At 41.4% G+C, this 20,299-nt stretch overlaps 2 protein-coding genes across 4 annotated transcripts in view; both read left to right on the forward strand.

Moving 5' to 3' along the window:
• rsrc1 (arginine/serine-rich coiled-coil 1) overlaps positions 1-20,299 on the forward strand; it is a 215,713-nt gene that overhangs the window by 68,912 nt on the left and 126,502 nt on the right. For all 3 annotated transcript variants that reach the window (XM_061781465.1, XM_061781463.1, XM_061781464.1), the window contains exon 5: positions 17,947-17,983. In XM_061781465.1, the coding sequence (XP_061637449.1) occupies positions 17,947-17,983 (37 nt within the window). The remainder of the gene's footprint in view (positions 1-17,946; positions 17,984-20,299) is intronic.
• mlf1 (myeloid leukemia factor 1) overlaps positions 1-20,299 on the forward strand; it is a 216,624-nt gene that overhangs the window by 54,961 nt on the left and 141,364 nt on the right. The window lies entirely within an intron of this gene.

The raw sequence follows: 20,299 nt of genomic DNA on the forward strand, positions 1-20,299 counted from the left end.
GTGGCCAGTATTGGTCAACAACAGATATGCAAATAGTGCAGCGTGGCGAGACTACTACAGTGAGTGCACGAGTCATGTATAATTGGCCCCACAGAAATGTGACAACAAACTCAAGTCAAAAAATTGCCAGTATGTTGTAATGGAATTGTAGGTTAGGTGTTTAAGAAGTTGATTCCAAGACGGAAGAAGCTGTTGGAATGTCTGCTAGTTCTAGTTTGCATTGATCGGTAGCGCCTACCTCAGGGAAGGAGCTGAAAGAGCCGGTGACCGGGATGTGGGGGGTCCAAGAGGATTTTACACGCTCTTGTCTTAGTTCTGGCAGCGTGCAAGTCCTCAAGGGTGGGTAGGGGGGTACCGACAATCCTTTCAGCAGTTTTGATTGTCCGTTGCAGTCGGAGTTTGTCCTTTTTTGTAGCAGCACCAAACCAGACTGTGATGGAAGAACACAGGACTGATTCGATGACCGCTGTGTCGAACTGCCTCAGCAGCTTCTGTGGCAGGCCGTGCTTTCTCAGAAGCCGCAGGAAGTGCATCCTCTGCTGGGCCTTTTTGAGGACGGAGTTGATGTTGGTCGCCCACTTCAGATCCTGAGAAACTGTAATTCCCAGGAACTTGAAGGTCTTGACTGTTGACACAAGGCAGCTGGACAACGTGAGGGGCAGCTGTGGCGAAGGATGCCTCCTGAATTCCACAATCATCTCTACAGTCTTGAGCGTGTTCAGCTCCAGGTTGTGTCGGCCGCACCACAGCTCCAGCCGGTCCACTTCCTGTCGATATGCAGACTCGTCACCGTCCTTGATGAGGCCGATGACAGTGGTGTCATATGAAAAACTTCAGGAGTTTGACAGCCGGGTGCGCTGAGGTGCAGTCGTTCGTGTAGAGAGAGAAGAGCAGCGGAGAGAGGACACAACCTTGGGGCGCCCCAGTGCTGATGCTGCGTGTGGATGCGGTGGCCTCCCCCAGCCTCCACTGGCAGATGGCAGGTGAGACGCTGAGCTGGAGAAGCTTGGATGAAAGTTCAGGGATGATGGTGTTGAACGCTGAGCTGAAGTCCACGAACTGGATCTTCGCGTAGGTCCCTGCACTGTTGAGGTGTTCTAGGATGAAGTGCAGTCCCATGTTGACTGCATCATCCGCAGACCTGTTCGCTCGGTAGGCAAACTGCAGGGGGTCCAGCAGGGGACCTGTGACACTCTTGAGGTGGTCCAGCATGAGACGTTCAAAGGACTTCATGACCACAGATGTCAACGCGACAGGCCTGTAGTCATTTAGACCCGAGATTGTAGGTTTCTTGGGGACTGGAATGATGGTGGAGTGTTTGAAACAGGATGGTACTTCGCACAGTTCCAGAGATCTATTGAATATCCGTGTGAAGACTGGAGCGAGCTGGTCCGCGCAGGCTTTGAGGCACAATGGGGACACGTGGTCTGGGCCTGCCGCTTTGTTAATCTTTTGTTGTTTGAAGATGCGTCTCACATCCTGTTCGCGGATGGTTAACGCAGAAGTCGGTGGAGTGATTGTGGTCGGTGGTGCGGCTGGGTGGGTGTGGGGTGTGAAAGTGTCCTTTTCAAATCTGCCGTAGAAGGTGTTCAAGTCGTTGGCTAGTGTGCTATTGTTCTCAGCTTGGGGGGATCGTCGCTTGTAATTTGTCAGCGATTGGAATGCATGACAGACTGATTTAGAGTCGTTAGCGCTAAACTGTTTTTCCAACTTTGCTGCATACTTCCTCTTTGCAATGTTAATTTCTTTAGTCAGCTGGTTTCTAGCGCGATTATACAGGGCCCTGTCCCCGCTCTGATATGCATCCTCCTTGGCTTGGCGAAGCTGCTTAAGTTTGGCAGTGAACCACGGCTTGTTGTTATTTAATGTGCGAAATGACTTTGTTGGTACAATTGTCATTAGATTAAAGGTTGTTTCATATGCTGTGGTCTCAATTTTGAAAACATAGTGCAGACAGCTCTATCAAAGAGCCGAAACAACAGATGACAATTTGATGGTGACACTTCAATAAGGACGTTCAGTCGTATGAAAATTATATTCACATGTAGCTACTCAAAATTTCGACTGTACTTAGTAATAGTGGAACGCACTTGTGTCAACGACATTTTTATCGCAGACGTATAATGCACCTTGGATCTTCAAACTATTTTTTAAATCTCCACAACACCAGCAGTTTCGCTTCACTTCTGCATTCAGCGGTTAACATATTTTAAGGTCTACTTTCTGCTGTAGAGAAAGGGAGGGGGGGGGAAAAGAGAGCGACGTTTGCGTGCCTATGAACCGAAACGAAAGGTTCGGACAATTTTCATGGACCGTCCCACCCCTAGTTACGTTACTTAGCTGTACTAGTTAACTGTACACCCCTAGTTACGTTACTTAGCTGTACTAAAACGTTCACAATCACCTCATTTTTATTTTCAATTGTCCCAAATCCGTCTATGAAACAATGTGTGGCTACGTCACATGGGCAAGTGCGCAACAATGCAGACTGGGTTGCCAGGTTGGCACGAATGACCCCCCCCCAAACATTTCTTTCTTTTATATTTCCAACTTTAAATGAGATTACTTGTCGAAGTCTCTTGGCTACGAAGTCAAAGTCAAGTAAGCAAGTCGCAAGTCATAAAACTGGCAACTCAAGTCGACTTGACTGGAGTCTCCCCATCTCGGTCTCGACCCGGCACTACTTCCAGGATTAATTGCTGAAGCTGTTCTGCCACGCCTTTGCCTGTCATGGAGGTCACTCAAAGCAGGCTCTTGTTCTTCGCCTTTAACCTTGCACACCCACTTTTTTGACTGTGCTGTAGTGTTCCGATTTTGCAAACTTTTGAAAATGTTTAGTAGTGGTTCACCTTTTCCAAAGCAAGAAATTAAATCACAGCTCTCTGCTTCTGACGGGGATCCGACAATGACGTAATTTCCAAAATGGCTGACAGGAAGAGGACAGTCTTAAACAAAACTTTTTGTTTTAAATTAAACCTAGTATTTATAGTATTTGAAGTACAAACTGTGAAAATTTCTCAATATTCAATTATTAGTAGGTTAAATTATATTGGGCTTGTTACACTTAGTACCTGCCCCTTGCATATACTGGATGTAATTTTATTACTTTGATCATAGTTAAGAATATTTAAATTTGACTTAAAATTTGTCTGTATAATTAATAAAGGTATATTTATTTTTCTATTATTTCTTATCTGGAATAGAAATCAATAATAAAATATAAAATTTCTTAAAACAAACCAGTTGGAGGTTGGAACAAATGTTTTTTCACCTTAGAGGTTCCTCTGGCCCTTGTAATGCAAAGTACAAATATTTTAAATATAATATTCATTAAGAAAACAGAGTACCGGGAATATTGCACGTGTCTTTGTTGTCTTTAGAGTGACTTTGCACCACAAAGGCCTGAGAATGACCCATCCAAATCTGTGCATGTGCCTGTGTGTGACTGAAGGGGAAATCTGGCCATGTTTAATCACAGGAGAGACACCCCCTGTGAGCGATAGCGAGCTGTGACAATCCACTTAGTGCGCTCTGTAATCTGCTTAACCATTTAGTGAGTTGTTAAAGGAGTATGCAAATACTTGCATGGGGGGGGGGGGGGGGGGGCAGACGCAGAACAAATCTGGCTCTTGGACTGCTGGCGATTCGTAACGCTAACACGTTTAGCGTTGTGAGTGTGTGTCCAAGTGTGTTGATGTGTTTGAGACCTGCCGCAGGCACTGAGGGAAGCCAGACCTGGAGTGTGATGACAGAGACCAGAACCGGCCAAATAGAAGTCCCCCCCCCAACGCACGCATGCACCCCCAACCCAATTACCCTGTTCACCTCTTTTATTGTTTCCTGCCCACTCTTTGCATGCATGTATACCTTAGTTTCCTCTTCTTTAAACTTTTATTTTTTACAGAATTTAACTTTCATTGAGCACAGAACGAGCCAAGTGTTTGTTAAAGATCTCCTCTTGTCGTTTGTGGTCTTTTATTGCTTCGAAGTCAGGATTGTACGCAGCAGGTTATGAGCAGAAAACATGACAGATCAGCTCTGATTTAGGAGAATTACGTAAAGACGCTTGTTGACGAAAATGTTTTTCTCTTGCTAAAAAAAAAAAGGTTTGTTTGGTCTTGGCTTAAAAGGATTATGGCATAAAGAGACACACTGTTAGTGTTTCATTTTCTCGCCACCTCAAGCGCATATTCATCTGCACTTTAATGAAATATTTATAGGAAAAGACAAAAAATACTCAGTAGTGAGTTTACAGTTGAAAAAAATTATTTGACAGGCTGCCAAGCATGGTTCCAAATGTGCCATTCCATTTCCATTGCATTGTCTTTCAGGCCCGCAGTGCACAGCGCGTTGTGGCCGAACTCGACTTGGACCGGACCATCGCAAAAAAATGACAGAACCTCACATTGAGCTATTTTATCTATGGACGCCCTGAGGACGAGGCTTTATAGGCTTTTGAGGCTGCACATACAGTAAACTGCATTCCAAATTATTATGCAAATTATATTTTTCTCTGATTTTCCTAAATAATAAAAAATACAGTCAGCATAATTTTCAAGTCATCAACTGTCAGAATCAAAATGTTTTTTAACATACCCAATGACAACAGTATTTTTTTAAATAAAAAACTTAAAATGCACTGTTCCAAAATATTACACCCAACAGAGTTTCAAGACATTTGACAGGATTTAAAGAACTGTAAATACCGTAATTAATCATATAATCAATAATTTCAGTGCTCGACGCATGCACTTACTCATACAGGATTCACATAAGGAACAGGCTTTTACCGTTGTTATTTAACATTTTATGGAATCTTTCTGGTTTATCTGAGAGAAATATGTACATTTAAGCAACAGCTCCTCCCGTCCCCAGTAGGCTACCGTCTCCTTGGCCTGCACTCACTTGACAATAGTGCGTCGGATTCAAGAGCTGAATATTACGTTCATTCTACCACTTACATGTTTAAAAACATAAATTAAACTAACCGATACGTTACTAGAATGCAAAGCTTATTATTTTTTCTTACCAATGTTAATGTTACTCCTTCCGTCCAAGTCCACAATGCATGCGCAAATCACATTCAATTAAAGAAAGTCCTCTGGTCAAAATGAAACATTTCAGTTCGTTACCCCAAGCAAAGTATATGGATGCATTTACATCCCTTGAGATGAGCAAACTAATACTATTCAACGATTTGAAATACAATAAAATAAATGAATGATGTTTGTTTTACTCTTTACAGTGTAGAACACCAGATCTGTGTCTTGAGCTCTTCAGGCAGTTCCTTTGACCATGATTCTCATTTGCTCTGACATGCACTGTGAGCTGTAAGGTCTTGTATTGACAGGTGTGTGGCTTTCCTAATCAAGTCCAATCAGTATAATCAAACACAGCTGGACTCCAATGAAGGTGTAGAACCATCTCAATGATGATAGGAAGAAATGGACAGCACCCGGGTTAAATATGTGTCACAGCAAAGGGTATGAATACTTATGGCTGTGTGATATTTCAGTTTTTCTTTTTTTAATAAATCTGCAAACATTTCAACAATTCCATTTTTTTCTGTCAATATGGGGTGCTGTGTGTACATTTAATGAGGGGGAAAAAATAACCTAAATGATTTTAGCAAATGGCTGCAATATAACAAAGAATGAAAAATCTATGTGGGTCTGAATACTTTCCGTACCCACTGTAGTTTTCAATTCCATTGTTTCAATAAATAACCCTTAATTGTTAACCTTGTGACTGCCTCCAAGTAACGCCTTATTTTATTCAGAAGCTCCAAAATTGTAGTGCTGAATAAATTATATTTTGCGACTATATTTTGTTATCATTTAAAAAAAGTTTTTTTCCCGGCTGGTTGGCACCTGCCTTTGAGACTTGGTGTTTAAAGTCACAAAATCGGCCATCACAATTCCTCTCAGGTTTGAGATATTACATTGCATGTGCTGGATTAATACATTTTTCTCAACTCCTTCCAGAACGTGCAAAATGAACTACAGTATGTGGTAATTCTGCATATTTGGTATTCACAGTCCTGGGTGCGCCTGGTTAGCAGATCAGCTTCCACATTATCTGTTAGTATGAGCAATCAAGTTTGTCCTCTGGAGCTGTTCAGAATCATAACATGAAAATAATAATAATCATACTCACCAGAAATGCTGATTATTAAATTTATTAACGTGTGCAAATCGCTACAGACATGTTTATTAGTTGAACTTGGCTGTAGCAAGTTTTACTCAGACTAACCAACCAGAGGATGGAAAAATGCTGATTACGTGGTCAAATAAATGCCATTAATGATTACATCTATTGGAACTACATTTATTGTTGACATGCATTCACTTTTCATCTTGAGTGAATTGCGCATTAAGTTTCAGAGATAAACTATTATAGCAACGGGCCATCTTCTGCACCGAAACTTCTCTTTGTGCCGTGCTTACTTGATGTCTCGTAGACGCACACATGTACACGCTGGCGCTCTGCTGACGTCTCTCCCTGCAGGCCAAGCTGCAGAGCGCTCGGGGCCATGTTGCTTTGTATTCTGACGGACGGGCAGACAGAAAGAAAGACTTACCCACGGCTAGCGATTATGTTGACGTGACAACGCAGGAGTAGGAGTAGCAGGCATAGAAGAGAAGTGCAAAAGCCAACGCGCGCAGATGAAATGAATAACAATGTATGCAACGTGTCTCCCCGGACCCCCGATAACCTGCACGCCAAAGCCGAGTCACTGTGACAGGCCGATCTTTGTGGCCACTTTATCCTGCCTGTACACTTGTAAGGTAGAGCTGGGATAATCACACCTAATCTAATTAGGCCTAAAGAGGGCCATGACTGAGTCTGGCCAGAGGCTGACCGGGCACACACACACACACACATCAGCGCAAACAGCTCAGCAACAAAATCCTGTTTGCGTTAGAAAAATAAGGTTGTCATATTGATTATGCAAATGAGGCACTAACCGGGACTAACTGCCTCTCGGGCCAGCCGGTTACAGCTGACACAAACTGAAGAGAGGAGGAAAGGATTAGGACAGGTTTAGCTTTACGGTTTCTTTCGCCGCAGTTTTGCATGTACTGCTTTTCAATTCCCTGCAGCTTTATCCTTGCTGCCGCGTTGCCATTTTATGATGCAGAGTGACTACATCACCTGTAAGTCTTTTCGTATTTAATATGGAATTATGTTGAAAAACAAAAGACTTTCTGCTGAAAAGAGAGAGAGGAAAAAAAGTCCAAATGCAATGACAAGAACTCGCAAAAGTTTGCAGTTGCTACCATATTAATCATGTTATGACTGTTGATGGTTAAAGTGAAAATAGTGAATGTTTCAATGTTGGTAAACCTTATACTCCTTTTTAACATGACAACAACCTGACAGTATGTTTATCCATCCATCCATCCATTTTCTGAGCCGCTTCTCCTCACTAGGGTCGCGGGCGTGCTGGAGCCTATCCCAGCTATCATCGGGCAGGAGGTGGGGTACACCCTGAACAGGTTGCCAGCCAATCGCAGGGCACATACAAACAAACAACCATTCACACTCACATTCACACCTACGGGCAATTTAGAGTTGTCAATTAACCTTGCATGCATGTATTTGGGATGTGGGAGGAAACCGGAGTGCCCGGAGAAAACCCACGCAGGCACGGGGAGAACATGCAAACTCCACACAGGCGGGGCCGGGGATTGAACCCCGCTCCTTAGAACTGTGAGGCAGACGCTCTAACCAGTCTTCCACCGTGCCGCCAGTATGTTTTATACTCCTAATTCATTCTTGTAATGTTTGACTGAGTATTTTTCTTTCTCATAAACATTACTTGAATCTTGAAGTATTTTGACTGTAATTTTTTTCCATAGTTCTAAGACTGCCTTTTTTTGATAATGGTACTATTTTTTTCCTCATAATATTGACTTTTTTTCTCGTATTTATTTTCCGTTTGATATTTACTTTTTTTTTTTCTCATGCCATTTTCTGAATTACTTTGCCTAATTTACTCTTAAAATTTCATATAATTACCCAAAAACGTGGCCCATGCTTTGTGGACATCTGTATTTAATATTATTAGTTTTATCTTTTTTTGGAATAATCCTGTTACCAAACAACAAAAAAATACATGTCAGACTAAAAAAAAAAAAAAATTTAAATCTATGCCCCAATATATGGGTTTTTCAAATTACTAGCCATCGTTTGGTTGATTTTTGTTGCTGTTATTGAGCTAATTGTTGTGAGCCAAAATTACTGTTGTTGTTGTGACTTCCTGCTTATCCCAACATACAGTAATTACGCTTTATAAACCAGTTGATTTCTGTACGTTCTCTTTTATTCCGTTTTATTGTGCTATTTTTCTTTATTAACAACGTGATAAAAATGTTTTGAGTTGAACAGATGAATTTGCATTAATTTCAATTGGAAAATTCATTTTATATAATAGTAAATTAAGTTTAGAGCATGGTCATGGAAAAAATGTAATTGGTATCTTTCAGGACCCAGCTGAACTGTTATCTTTCTTTTCCCAATAGGCATATCTCAATCATGTACTTAAAGGGAGTTGTTTCATTAAGTGATTGTTGGAAAAGTTATCTTCATACTTTCAGCTTTAGAAGGTTAGTTGTCCTATTTTATTGAATGTGTAAATGTATCCCAATATATAATGTGAATTGTGTTCATACACACGCTTGTCTTCAGGTGTGCAGCCAGATTGCTATCCCCTCCTCTAGAAAGCTCTTCTGGGGCTGAGAGTATAACATACAATTGAAGGGCAAGATTGAAAGTGATTACCTTGTTAACTCCTGGCACCCGCTGCTAGCTTGAAATAGAGCTGAGCACCAGGGCCTAATTTGCAAATGAATAACCTCGCACAGCCCTCTTCTACCCCCTGTGTTCCTCCCTCCTTTTTTTTTTTTGTCCATTCGATGGCAAGATCATCTTTTCATATTCTGCCACGACAGATGCCGCCATTGTTCCTCATCAGTTTTTCTGGGGCCGTAAGGCGAGCCAAAAGATTTCCACATGTGATTTTAACACTGACAAAATCCCACAGCACCACCACCAACCCCTCCACAGCAGCCCAGTGTTTTATCTTTGTGTATCAGCACAGCAATCTCCAGACTTTCTTAGCAGATTGTTTGGGGGTGGAGGTGTCATTGTCTGCTTCTCAATAATAGAGAGGTAGCACTCTGATTAGGAAAAACCTCTAATTGGGAGATATGAAAGGGGCTACCAGCTATTGAAGAAACCGCGGGGAAATTGATAGCTCTGCGATGTTTCCCTTTTGCTTTTTCTCATGTGCTCTGTTGCTTTCACTCTATGAAGCTGAAAAAAGAAGTCTATTGTCTTTACCGCTGCAGATAATTAACAGTAAATATTTGTATAAAAAACATTTTGATGCCATAAATATCAAACACTCAAATGGAAGAAATGTAATTATGGCGGTAATTGAGCGTGCCTTATTGCGTGCCTTTAGCCCAAACTAATTGTTGAAGCTTTGTAGGTGGAATTATTTCCCATTCTTGCTTGCGTACAGCTTCAGCTGTTCAACAGTCCTGGTACTCCGTTGTCGTATTTTACGCTTCATAATGCGCCACACATTTTCAATGGGAGACATGTCTGGACTGCAGGCTGGCCAATCTTGTACCCGCACTCTTTTACTACGAAGCCACGCTGTTGTAACGTGCAGAATGTGGTTTGGCATTGTCTTGCTGAAATAAGCAGGGGCGTCCATGAAAAAGACGTTGCTTGGATGCATATATTTCTCTAAAACCTGTATGTACCTTTCAGCATTAATGGTGCCTTCACAGATGTGTAAGTTACCCATGCCATTGACACTAACACAGCCCCATACCATCACAGATGCTGGCTTTTGAACTTTGCATCACAGTCCGGATGGTTCTTTTCCTCTTTGGCTCGGAGGACACGACGTCCACAATTGGACTCGTTGGACCACAGAACACTTTTCCACTTGGCTTTTGCTTTGCATAGTAGAGTTTCAAGTTGCACTTACGGATGAAGCGCCAAACTTAATTTACTGACATTGGTTTTCTGATGTGTTCCTGAGCCCATGTGGTGATATCCTTTACACATTGATGTCGGTTTTTGATGCAGTGCCACCTGAGGGATCGAGATCATGGGCATTCAATGTTGGTTTTCGGCTTTGCCGCTTACATGCTGTGATTTCTCCAGATTCTCTGAACCTTTTGATATTATGGACCGTAGATGATGAAATCCCTAAATTCCTTGCAATTGTACATTGAGGAACATTGTCCTTAAATTCTTTGCTTGTGAATGACTGAGCAATTCAGGGAAGCTCCTTTTATACGCAATCATGGCACCCACCTGTTCCCAATTAGCCTGTTCACCTGTGGGATGTTCCAAACAGGTGTTTGATGAGCATTCCTCAACTTTCTCAGTCTTTTTTGCTACCTGCCCCAGCTTTTTTGGAACGTGTTGCAGCCATAAAATTCTAAGTTTATGATTATTTGCTAAAAACAATTAAGTTTATCAGTTTGAACGTTAAATATCTTGTCTTTGTAGTGTATTTAATTAAATATAGGTTGAACATAATTTGCAAATCATTGTGTTGTTTTTTATTTATGTTGAACACAACGTCCCAACTCCATTGGAATTGGGGTGGTAAGAAAAATGTTGAGTGATAGTTTCATCAGTTATTTCTTTGCAGTTTAATATCTTGGCCCAACACCAATTCATTCAAGATGTCTACCCCATTTGGAATTTCTAGACCACTTCCACATGGAAATGACAGTGACATTGATAATGACATCATCATTTGCGATCAATCCCGATTCCCCCGCACTCTCATACAGCACTTTACAACCTCGAAATGAAAAGATCAGTGTTCTTGTTTTACACCATGTCTTTAAATATCTGATTCATGAATTGTTTCTTGTCAGCGCCAATAGTATCGCTGACAATGTGATACCACCAAAATGCCACATCTGTGGCACAACAGAACATTCAGCATTTATGGGCCATATTTGTCTTTGAATTCCATGGTGGGTCGAATCATATGCTGTTTCAGGCCGTGGCCCGCTGTTTTAACTCCTTCTTAAAGGGATAATGTAAGTCAGAGAAGACACCCGATTAAAATATCCTTCAGTAAAAGGGTTAAAGTCTCCACAGACACACACAGGAGCAGATAATGCATGGCTGATGAGTGTCTGGCTAATGGGCAGCTCTGTTAGCTGGAAATCAAATGACTCATTACATTTTAAGTCCCTTTTCTGCCTCCATCTCGTGACTAAAGGTTTTCATCTGTGTTGTGTCTAGGGCTGGGGGCGTTGGTGCTGGAGGGTGGTGTATTCAGGGAAAAGATGGGCAGAAGAGGGGTGGGCTTCTATGAGAGACCTAAAGCAATTAATTAGAAATTTTAGCACAAATGACAACTTGTCTGCCCTGTAAAGTAATTGTCTGCTGGTTGGAGCCTAGAGGGTGTTGTGGATGTAGGGTGAGTTGAAGGCTGGTGTGGCGTATATTGGTTTTGGATAAAACGTAATTAATTTCGGGGGAAAAAAAGTCAGAAGCGACACCTCCATTGCTTACGCTTTAGCGTGATTATACGTTTAACGTAATAAGCTATTTTTGTCTTGAAAGGGGCACCATTTCTCTTTTTAGATGTGTAAAACTAAAAGAAAAAGTGACGAAAAATCTTTTCCTCATAATCTGAAGGTTGCTCCAGGAATGAAATTTGAGTCCTCGATTCCAGAGGTCTCTTGTCGTACCCAAACAAACAAATGATACAGGTAGTGGGATTTATATACAATTTAATGAAATCTGAAAGGGAAAAACTACAGGGAAACAATGCAGAGGGAAAAAAAAACAAGGTACAACTAAACATTCGTCAAGCAGGTCGAACTGCGGTCCGCGTTTTCGGCACGGCCGGGAAGGTGTCTGTGCATCTCCGCCACCTCGTGGTGAGGGGTGGGGTTCACTGCCTGAGCCAGATCTAATATGAAGAAATCGATTCCCAGTTTTGCACTGTCACGCACACAGATCCTGGTTAATCTATGCAATGAGTGTTTCAATTTTATGTGAATGCCGAGAGCATTTAATACTTGCGATGTGGCATTTGTGTTGTGTGGTGTGAAACATCTCATCCGGTTCAGTAGACAAACGGATTTGAGATCAGACATTCAAATTGACTGTTAATTAGTTTAACGTCTGGTTGAGAAACCAGGTTTCCTGTGTCTCTACTTTGTTGATGAGATTCTTAGACTGGCTGGTAATTAATTTAGCGTCCGGGTGAGAAGCCAGGTCAGGAGGCAGGTATGCGGAACAATCAAATGTTGGGGGTCGTGGATGCCGTCTGGTTAGCCAGCGATTCTGTTACACTGGATTCACACTGCATGGTTCAACTTAATGCATTACAAAATGTCGTGCAATTGGCATGGCAGGGAATGAGTTAAAAAGCTCCTCGGTGGCGGATGAATTTCACCCAGAGTTCTTAAAGGCTCTGGATGTTGTGGGACTGTCCTGGTTGATATGCCTCTGCAACATCGTGTGGACATTGGGGACAGTGCCTCTGGATTGGCAGACTGGGTTGGTGGTCCCCCTTTTTCAGAAATGACCGGAGAGTGTGTTCCAACTACACGAGGATCACAGTCCTCACACTCCCTGGTAAGGTCTATTCAGGGGTGCTGGAGAGGAGGGTCCATCGGGAAGTTCAATCTCAGATCAGGTTGGACGCTTGGCTCTAGCTACGGTGAGTCTGCTTGTGAGTGTCTCGGGGTGAGCTATGGCTGACAACAGCTCCTGCGTAATCATGCTCATTTGGTTTGTGTTTCACTCTTCTTCTGGCATTGAAAACAGCTGAAAAGTGCATCAGCAACCATGGCTCTCCTTTCCCACATGCGAGGGCATTGCAGTAAGTATACTTTAAAAACCCTTATGAAAACGATTTCTGTAAAGTGAAGATTTCTTCACTATAGCAGGGATATCCACGGTCAACAAGTAGATAATAGGGATGCACCTATTTTTTCAGACCGAGTACAAGTACCCATACTTACATTTGAGTACTCGCCGATATGTCTTACAATTGTGATAATAATGTTTTATTTTAATCAAATATTGTTAAGAAAACCAAACTCTTCTTGAACATGGTAGGGCTCACGAAACTCTGTGCTTGCCGGTCGGTGGTCTGCGGCCTCTACCGCAAGTCAGGGCAGCCACCTCCGTTCTCGCTCAAGGAGTTCATCAACCATTTTGCAGAACATTATTTGCAGTCACCTGAAAATGTTGTCATCTGTGTCTTTTAAGTATCTCTACACGCATATGGCTGACATGGGTCCTACCTGGAAGGTACATTTCAGGCTGGTGATGTGGTATTGATGCGTACAGTATCGGAGAATTTTTACTGAAGTACTGGTACCCGATACTGGTTTCGGTAGGGGTGCATCCCTAGTCGATGTGTACCACAAAAACATTTGCAATGTAGCGGGACCACAGCAGGTGAACCGCGATATAGCAGGGGAACGCTGTGTATAAATTGTCAATTACAATGGTATACACTTTAGCCATTTAACAATCTTACAGAAAATGCATTTTGTATTTCCTTTGCGCAATTATTACTAAAATCAATGGTTATTAAAAGACGAGTCTTTACCAAATGGTTGTGATGTCACTTGATGGTACAAAAAAATGCATATATTATTTGTTTTATTTCATTGTACTTTTTTAATGTGTGTAAATACTGCCGATTATTACCATCTTCAGCTCATGGTGTAGGGTGCAACAGCATACCTTTATTTGAGATCTAAAATTACAAAACGTGTTATAATTTTAATGTAAAAAAATCATTCTTTTATAAACAATCTACCAATCAAACAATCTAATGGTTGAGCTGGCTCCTATGGTAAAGTCTTCTATGGTCTTTAAAACTAATGGTTTGTTTTCCTCATGTGCTCTGCTGATTATACAAGTGGTTAGTTAAAAGGTTAAACTAAGCATTACTATTACATTTTGAAGGCAGAATTTTCGATAGTTTGGATCGAATGTCATGAAATGGTGCTCTTGTTACTAATTGTGTTTCCGAGGTGGATTTTAAAGGTACAAAAGTACTTATATAATGTTTAAATAGTATAAAGATTTGTATTGTAACATATGTCTCCCATCTACAATTGATTTTTCCAAACATGACCATCATGCGAAGCCTATCGCATTTTAGCATATACCACTCCTCCGTCCACCTGATTCCCATCGTTCATTCTCTTCCATTTTGCTCTGGCACCGTGCCAGCTGCGTAATGCGCAGCAATTGTTGTAGCGAGCAAGGCCACCGTGTCTCCCAGGCCTTGTGCTACACTGCCATTACTATCTGGCCTGGCTGCGCTACAAATTGGATGAACAGGCACTGACACATTTTCAATATTATTACATTAAACCAAGTGGATTTTGATTGATAACCTAATATGGGCCTAATGCAAAACATCAATCACGGCAAGTATATTAATTATTTAATATTGTGGCGTAATTCAGAAATCGATGCCGCCGCTGCGTGGAAGGCACAGAGAAAGGAGGAGGGGTGAGGATTGGGATAGGATTAGGAGAAACAGAGCGCTTGCTCCCTGCAGACCTCATCAGATTATATGATGTTTTGAACATAGGGATGAGCATGTTAAATAGACTACCATCACTGCTTAGCTCGCCCCCACTGTGAAGTCAAGACAACATTTAAAGAGTAGCTGATTAAATGCAATTAAAAATGAGGGTTTTAATCATAAAATATGGTGCAAAATAACGAGAAGAAATTGAAAAAATGCTGAAAGAGGAGAAGGGATGGGAGCGTGTCCGTTTCTCCCGTGTTAGATTGTTTCCCGCTAATTGCGCTTCATTAGCGGATTACACATACTGTCACCACGGTAACAAATGTCTTGCTGTCAGCCTGCCGTGTACCCCGCCAAGTATAATGAATGTGGTGGGGTGTTTGTCACAGTGTAATGTAATTACAGTCCAGATGAAGTTGGCCTTAAGTGGTCGACTTTGTGCTGCTGAGAAGACGGAAACAACAAACGGGTTTTCATGGTTACCTTTTGACCCTTTACTTTCGTTGCCGCTTTATATTTTCTTAATTTCCCTCAAGGGAAGTTATCCATCCATCGATCTGTCTATCTTGAACAAATAAACACCTCCCTCAATTAGACACATCCATTTTGCCACTCGGGGGTCAAAAGGGTAGTATATGTAATTATCTGAGATTATAGACGTTATCGCTCACACACGAACACTGTTGATCCCATTTGTTGCAAATCAAAATAGCAGCACCGACTGGAGTCTTAACACATATGAACCATACAGTATTAAAAATGATTTTATCATATAAGAAGATGCTGTCTTTTCCGTCTATATAGCTACCTTTCTTTTTTATATTTCCTCAATAATGGTCCCTACTTTAATCAGCACCGTGTCACAGTAAGTTTTCAGGTGTGTCATCCACTTGAAAAAATAAATGCCTTTCCCCAAATAAAAACCTCCCCTTATCACCTCAGACAACAGTAAATCTATCTCTCGACCAACTGACCGTATTTTCTCAGTGTCCCCTACTCTATTGCCATGCCTCGCGGTTGAGTCCTAAATAGACACCTGTCCTTTTCCCCTCAGGAAAACGTAAGTCAATCTACATATCGACCGACAGACTATTTTCTTAACTTGTGTCACCTACACTGGACATCTCTGTGGGTGAGTCGTCCATCTGAACAAATAAACGCCTCTCCCCAAATAGATACGTTCCCTTTCCCCCTCAGGACAAAAGTAAAAGAATATATCTCTTGACCGCCTGACTGTATTTTCTCAACTAGTGTCCCCTACTCTAGAGGCATGTCGAGCAGGTGAGTCATCCACTTGAAAAAAATAAATGCCTCTCCCTAAATACAAGCGTAACCTTTCCCTTATGAAAAAGTAAGGAAATCTAACTATCAACCGGCTGACTGTTTTTTCTCAGCTTGTGTCCCCTACTCTGGACGCTGTCTCTTGCAGGGGAGTCGTACATCTGAATAAATAAACACCCCCCCCCAAATAGATATGTTCCCCTTCTACTCATGAACAAAGTAAAATAGTAAGAGTAAAAATAAATCAGTGGCTCGTCCGCCAAACTCTATTTACTCAAATAGTGTACCGAACTCTATACACTGTGTCTCACAGATGAGTTTTCCACTTGAGAAAAACAACAACAAAAACAAGCGCCTTTCCCTGAATAGACTCTTCCCTTTTGTACTCAGGGAAAAAACAATAGTAATTGAAATGATCACAGGTCATAGACACAATTGCTCACACACAAACGGAGTTGAATGCTGAGCCCATTTGAACTCTGTCACTCACCAAAACAGCAGCACCTACTGATGCACATAAGCAGTATTTTAGATTAATTAAATTTACTCACTGAACAACTTCTCTAAGCAGTATTAAAGATTAGTTTACATTTTGTATGACGTCTTCTTTTCTGGTGATTCACGTTGCTATGCTGTGGTAGTTCCACTTTGTCTGCCTCATTTCCTGCTGTTTCTCTGCATTTCTTCTCAGTCATCCTTTTTATCATTCTTTCTATCTTCATATCGTTCTATCAAACCTTATTTGAAATTAATGATGTGGGAATGACCGCGTTTATGGAAACCCGATGTGATTGATGGATAGATGGATGGATTTTTTGGAGGAAATGGTAAGGGGTGGTGGGGGTGTGTTAGACAGTATGTAATTTTAGAGATGGTATAGATTTACACTGTGATGCTGCTGGCTGCATTAGCAACTGAAGTCTGTCGATAAGCCTTCCCCTCTCTTCATGCGTGCACGCTCGCACGCACACACACACACACAAACACACACACACACACACACACTCACACAGTTGTCAGTAATGGGGACCAGAGTTGGTTGAGGTGCTGGGATCGGAGACTGTTTGTATTCTCTTGATCTTTTGATTTCCACTGCTGCAAATTTGAAATATGCCAAAATTGCATCTATTATTTACTGCCAATTTGCCTTTCCCTCCCCCAAATTTCCACACACGCAAACACATTTCCCGCCTGCCATGCCATTCTGCCACATCCACTGTCTTCATTGTACTATTATTACTATTGTTATTATTGTTATTATTATTATTATTATTAATTATAAGCTTTCCATGGTGTCAACCAGACTCATACAAATAGACAAAAAAGCTGAATCTTGTACCCTTTCGAGCAACTTAATGCAATCAAGACCATCTTATCTTTTTACAACTATACAGGTCGTGACCTATTTCATTGGTTGGCTTGAAAAAAATTACTCAAATAGTTGCCAATGCATTTGTGTGACAGAACTAGCTAAATAGTTGATACATTTTAATAATATTGCACTTGGATAGTGTTTTGAAAATATGAATTTAGTTGATGCATATGTGCATTTCAAAACTTCAACCACGATTAACATGACCTATAACCTGTAGAACCCAATTGGGGGAAAAAAAAGGTTTCAAGAGAGGATATGGCAGCGTTCAGAAATAACCAGTCACAATTGAAACTCATTTTAAATGGGAGTCGGTACACACCTGCCACTGTTTAAAGTGCCTCTGATGAACCCCAAACAAAGTTCAGATGTTCTTGTTTGCTTTTCCTGACTGGCTAATGTCCTTCGGGTCATTTTGTATTGGGATGGGCATATTAATAATCAAAACTAAGAATTAATTGATGTAATTGATTAGTGATTAATTGCATCTTGAAGCATTTGAGCCAAAATGGTAGTGCACTACTTGTGTGCACCCAGCAGATGCTCCTTAATTGCCTCTCAACTAGCTTGCTATCGAAAGAGAAGCAACATGGTGCCAGCTATGGTTGCGCTACATCCGAATAGCCACATTAATCTGCATGGTGCTCAATGGAATACTTAATTGAAAAGTCGATAATTTTTGTTTGTGTGTATGTGAGAACTTCAAGTTTGGAAATATGCTCTTGTGTTGCAGAGATGCTGAGAGCATGAAAGCAGGATTGGAACATCTGGTAAGTTCTATTTGATAACATGCACACACACACACACACACACACACACACACACACTTTAACATCAACTTTGTGAAATAAGTTGCCAAATGATAGACTGAGAGAGCAGCGGAACAGAAAATTATGACAATTAGAGTAATCGTACCATTCAAATTGTCTTCACGTTCCTTGAAACACACACACACATGGTCTTCACACATCGATAATCATGAGAGCCCATTGGAAACTCTCCTGGGACAAAACCTGAAAATTTAATGTCCATTTCTAGACTTTCTCTCTTTCTTGCTTTAATATGAGGTCACAGTGCCACGCAACAAAGTGAAAAGGTTCTCGCTCCTCTTTTTGGGTGAGAAAGAACCAAGGTTTTCCTTTTGGCCTCTTATTCTACCAGATGAATTATAGACGGGGGTCAGCGAGGGTCCTGGTTCTCTACGGATGTCGCACGCCCTGGCCCCACTGCATACTAAATTGTACACACACACGCACACACACACACACACACACTGCACTACGCAAATGACCCTGAATATGCCACAGTGATGTTTGACCTCCACATTCAAACCGTTTTCTAACTCTGCAATGCAGCCAGCATCTGATGTGATGAATTGAACACTGGCTTGTTGTGTCTTCACTTTTTGCTGCAGATGGTCATATATGTGTGTTCGTATGTGATATTCATCATATTTCTGACTTCATCAAGACTGGGCAGTAACGTGGGAAGTGATTTGGGTGGAGAAAATGACCTGCTTTATGCTCCCTGAGTGCATGAAACAAGTTACCCGTGCAAGTATTTTGACGACTGCTATGCAGTGCAATGCAATGCAACCTCATTGGTACTAATGATTAACCAATGCATTGTTGAGCCATCAGTTCTTAAAACCCAGACAACATGATGTATTTTATGGTTAATATCCATCCTTGGATTTAGACCTGGAGTGGACTTACTTTCTTGATACTGAAACGTACTGTGTGTATCACATTATTAAGTGATGACCAGAATCCCTCTATCAAGTATAATGTTTATAATTCTAATTGAATCTCAAACGATAAGATGGTTGGACATCCAAAGCAAGTTACATAGAGAATATCTGAACAAGTTGATGGGGATATAGATAGATGCAATAATGCAGCGCTCCTTAAAAAGGTAATGTGACTAATTCAAGAGCGTGTTACGTGGATTAACAATAGTAATCATTTTGTGTATAGCAATAGAAAGTGAGCCTCCACCGCATAAGAAGCACTCAGCTTAAATGAGTATATTCAAACAGCTATAACTGAAAAACCTATATATGCAGTGACTGAAGAATCGTTCACAGTATGTACAGTATACAGTTAAGTCACTCACTTTTGCTTGACATGATTGGGACAGTGCCACACAGATTTCAGATTTTTGGTTTAAATGTAATTTCTGACCTTCTAGTGTAGAGTTTGCATGTTCCCACCGTGGTTGCGTAGGTATTTTATTCGGGCACTGTGGCGACCTCCCACATTCTAAAACATGCATGTTTTGTTTAGGTTTCTTATTTACTATACCATGTGTAATCCCTCAAGGGAAAATTAAATTTACACTCTGCTGTATGTAGGAAAGTAGGAATTCCTTAACTGGATATGAGTATGTACTCTATAAAATAGAATTTTCAAACTCAAAAACTAAAATGCAGTTCAGTCAGCCAGTCTTCTTTTATAATACAAAATCAACCTAACTACTGCATGTGTACACCTAGCTTGTGTGTTTTAATTTCAATGTATGCAACAATATACAGTAAAATTGATAAGTGGAACACCTATACAGTACCGTACAGCGCATGCACGAGTGTGCGGATTGTTGAAGGGTGTGCGTGGCTTAGTAAATTTGGGAAAGGCTGATCTGAATACCCGACTGGTTAGAGCGTCAGCCTCACCGGTCTGAGGACCGGGGTTCAATCCCCGGCCCCGCCTGTGTGGAGTTTGCATGTTCTCCTCGTGCCTGCGTGGGTTTTCTTCGGGCACTCCGGTTTCCTCCCACATGCCAAAAACATGCATTAATTGGAGACTCTAAATTGCCCGTAGGTGTGACTGTGGGTGCGAATGGTTGTTTGTGCCCTGCGATTGGCTGACAACCAGTTCAGGGTGTACCCCGCCTCCTGCCCGATGATAGCTGGGATAGGCTCCAGCACTCCCGCGACCCTAGTGAGGAGAAGCGGTTCAGAAAATGGATGATCTGAATACAATATTAAATCATGGGTTTCTTTTGTTTTGTTTTGTAACTAAGGCCTCATGCCCTTTATATGTCTAACAGGTGTCTTAAAAGAGCGAGCAGTGTTACTTTTAATTTTA

Source organism: Phyllopteryx taeniolatus, chromosome 8 (genome assembly GCF_024500385.1).
Source record: "Phyllopteryx taeniolatus isolate TA_2022b chromosome 8, UOR_Ptae_1.2, whole genome shotgun sequence".
Classification (NCBI taxonomy): Eukaryota; Metazoa; Chordata; class Actinopteri; order Syngnathiformes; family Syngnathidae; genus Phyllopteryx; species Phyllopteryx taeniolatus.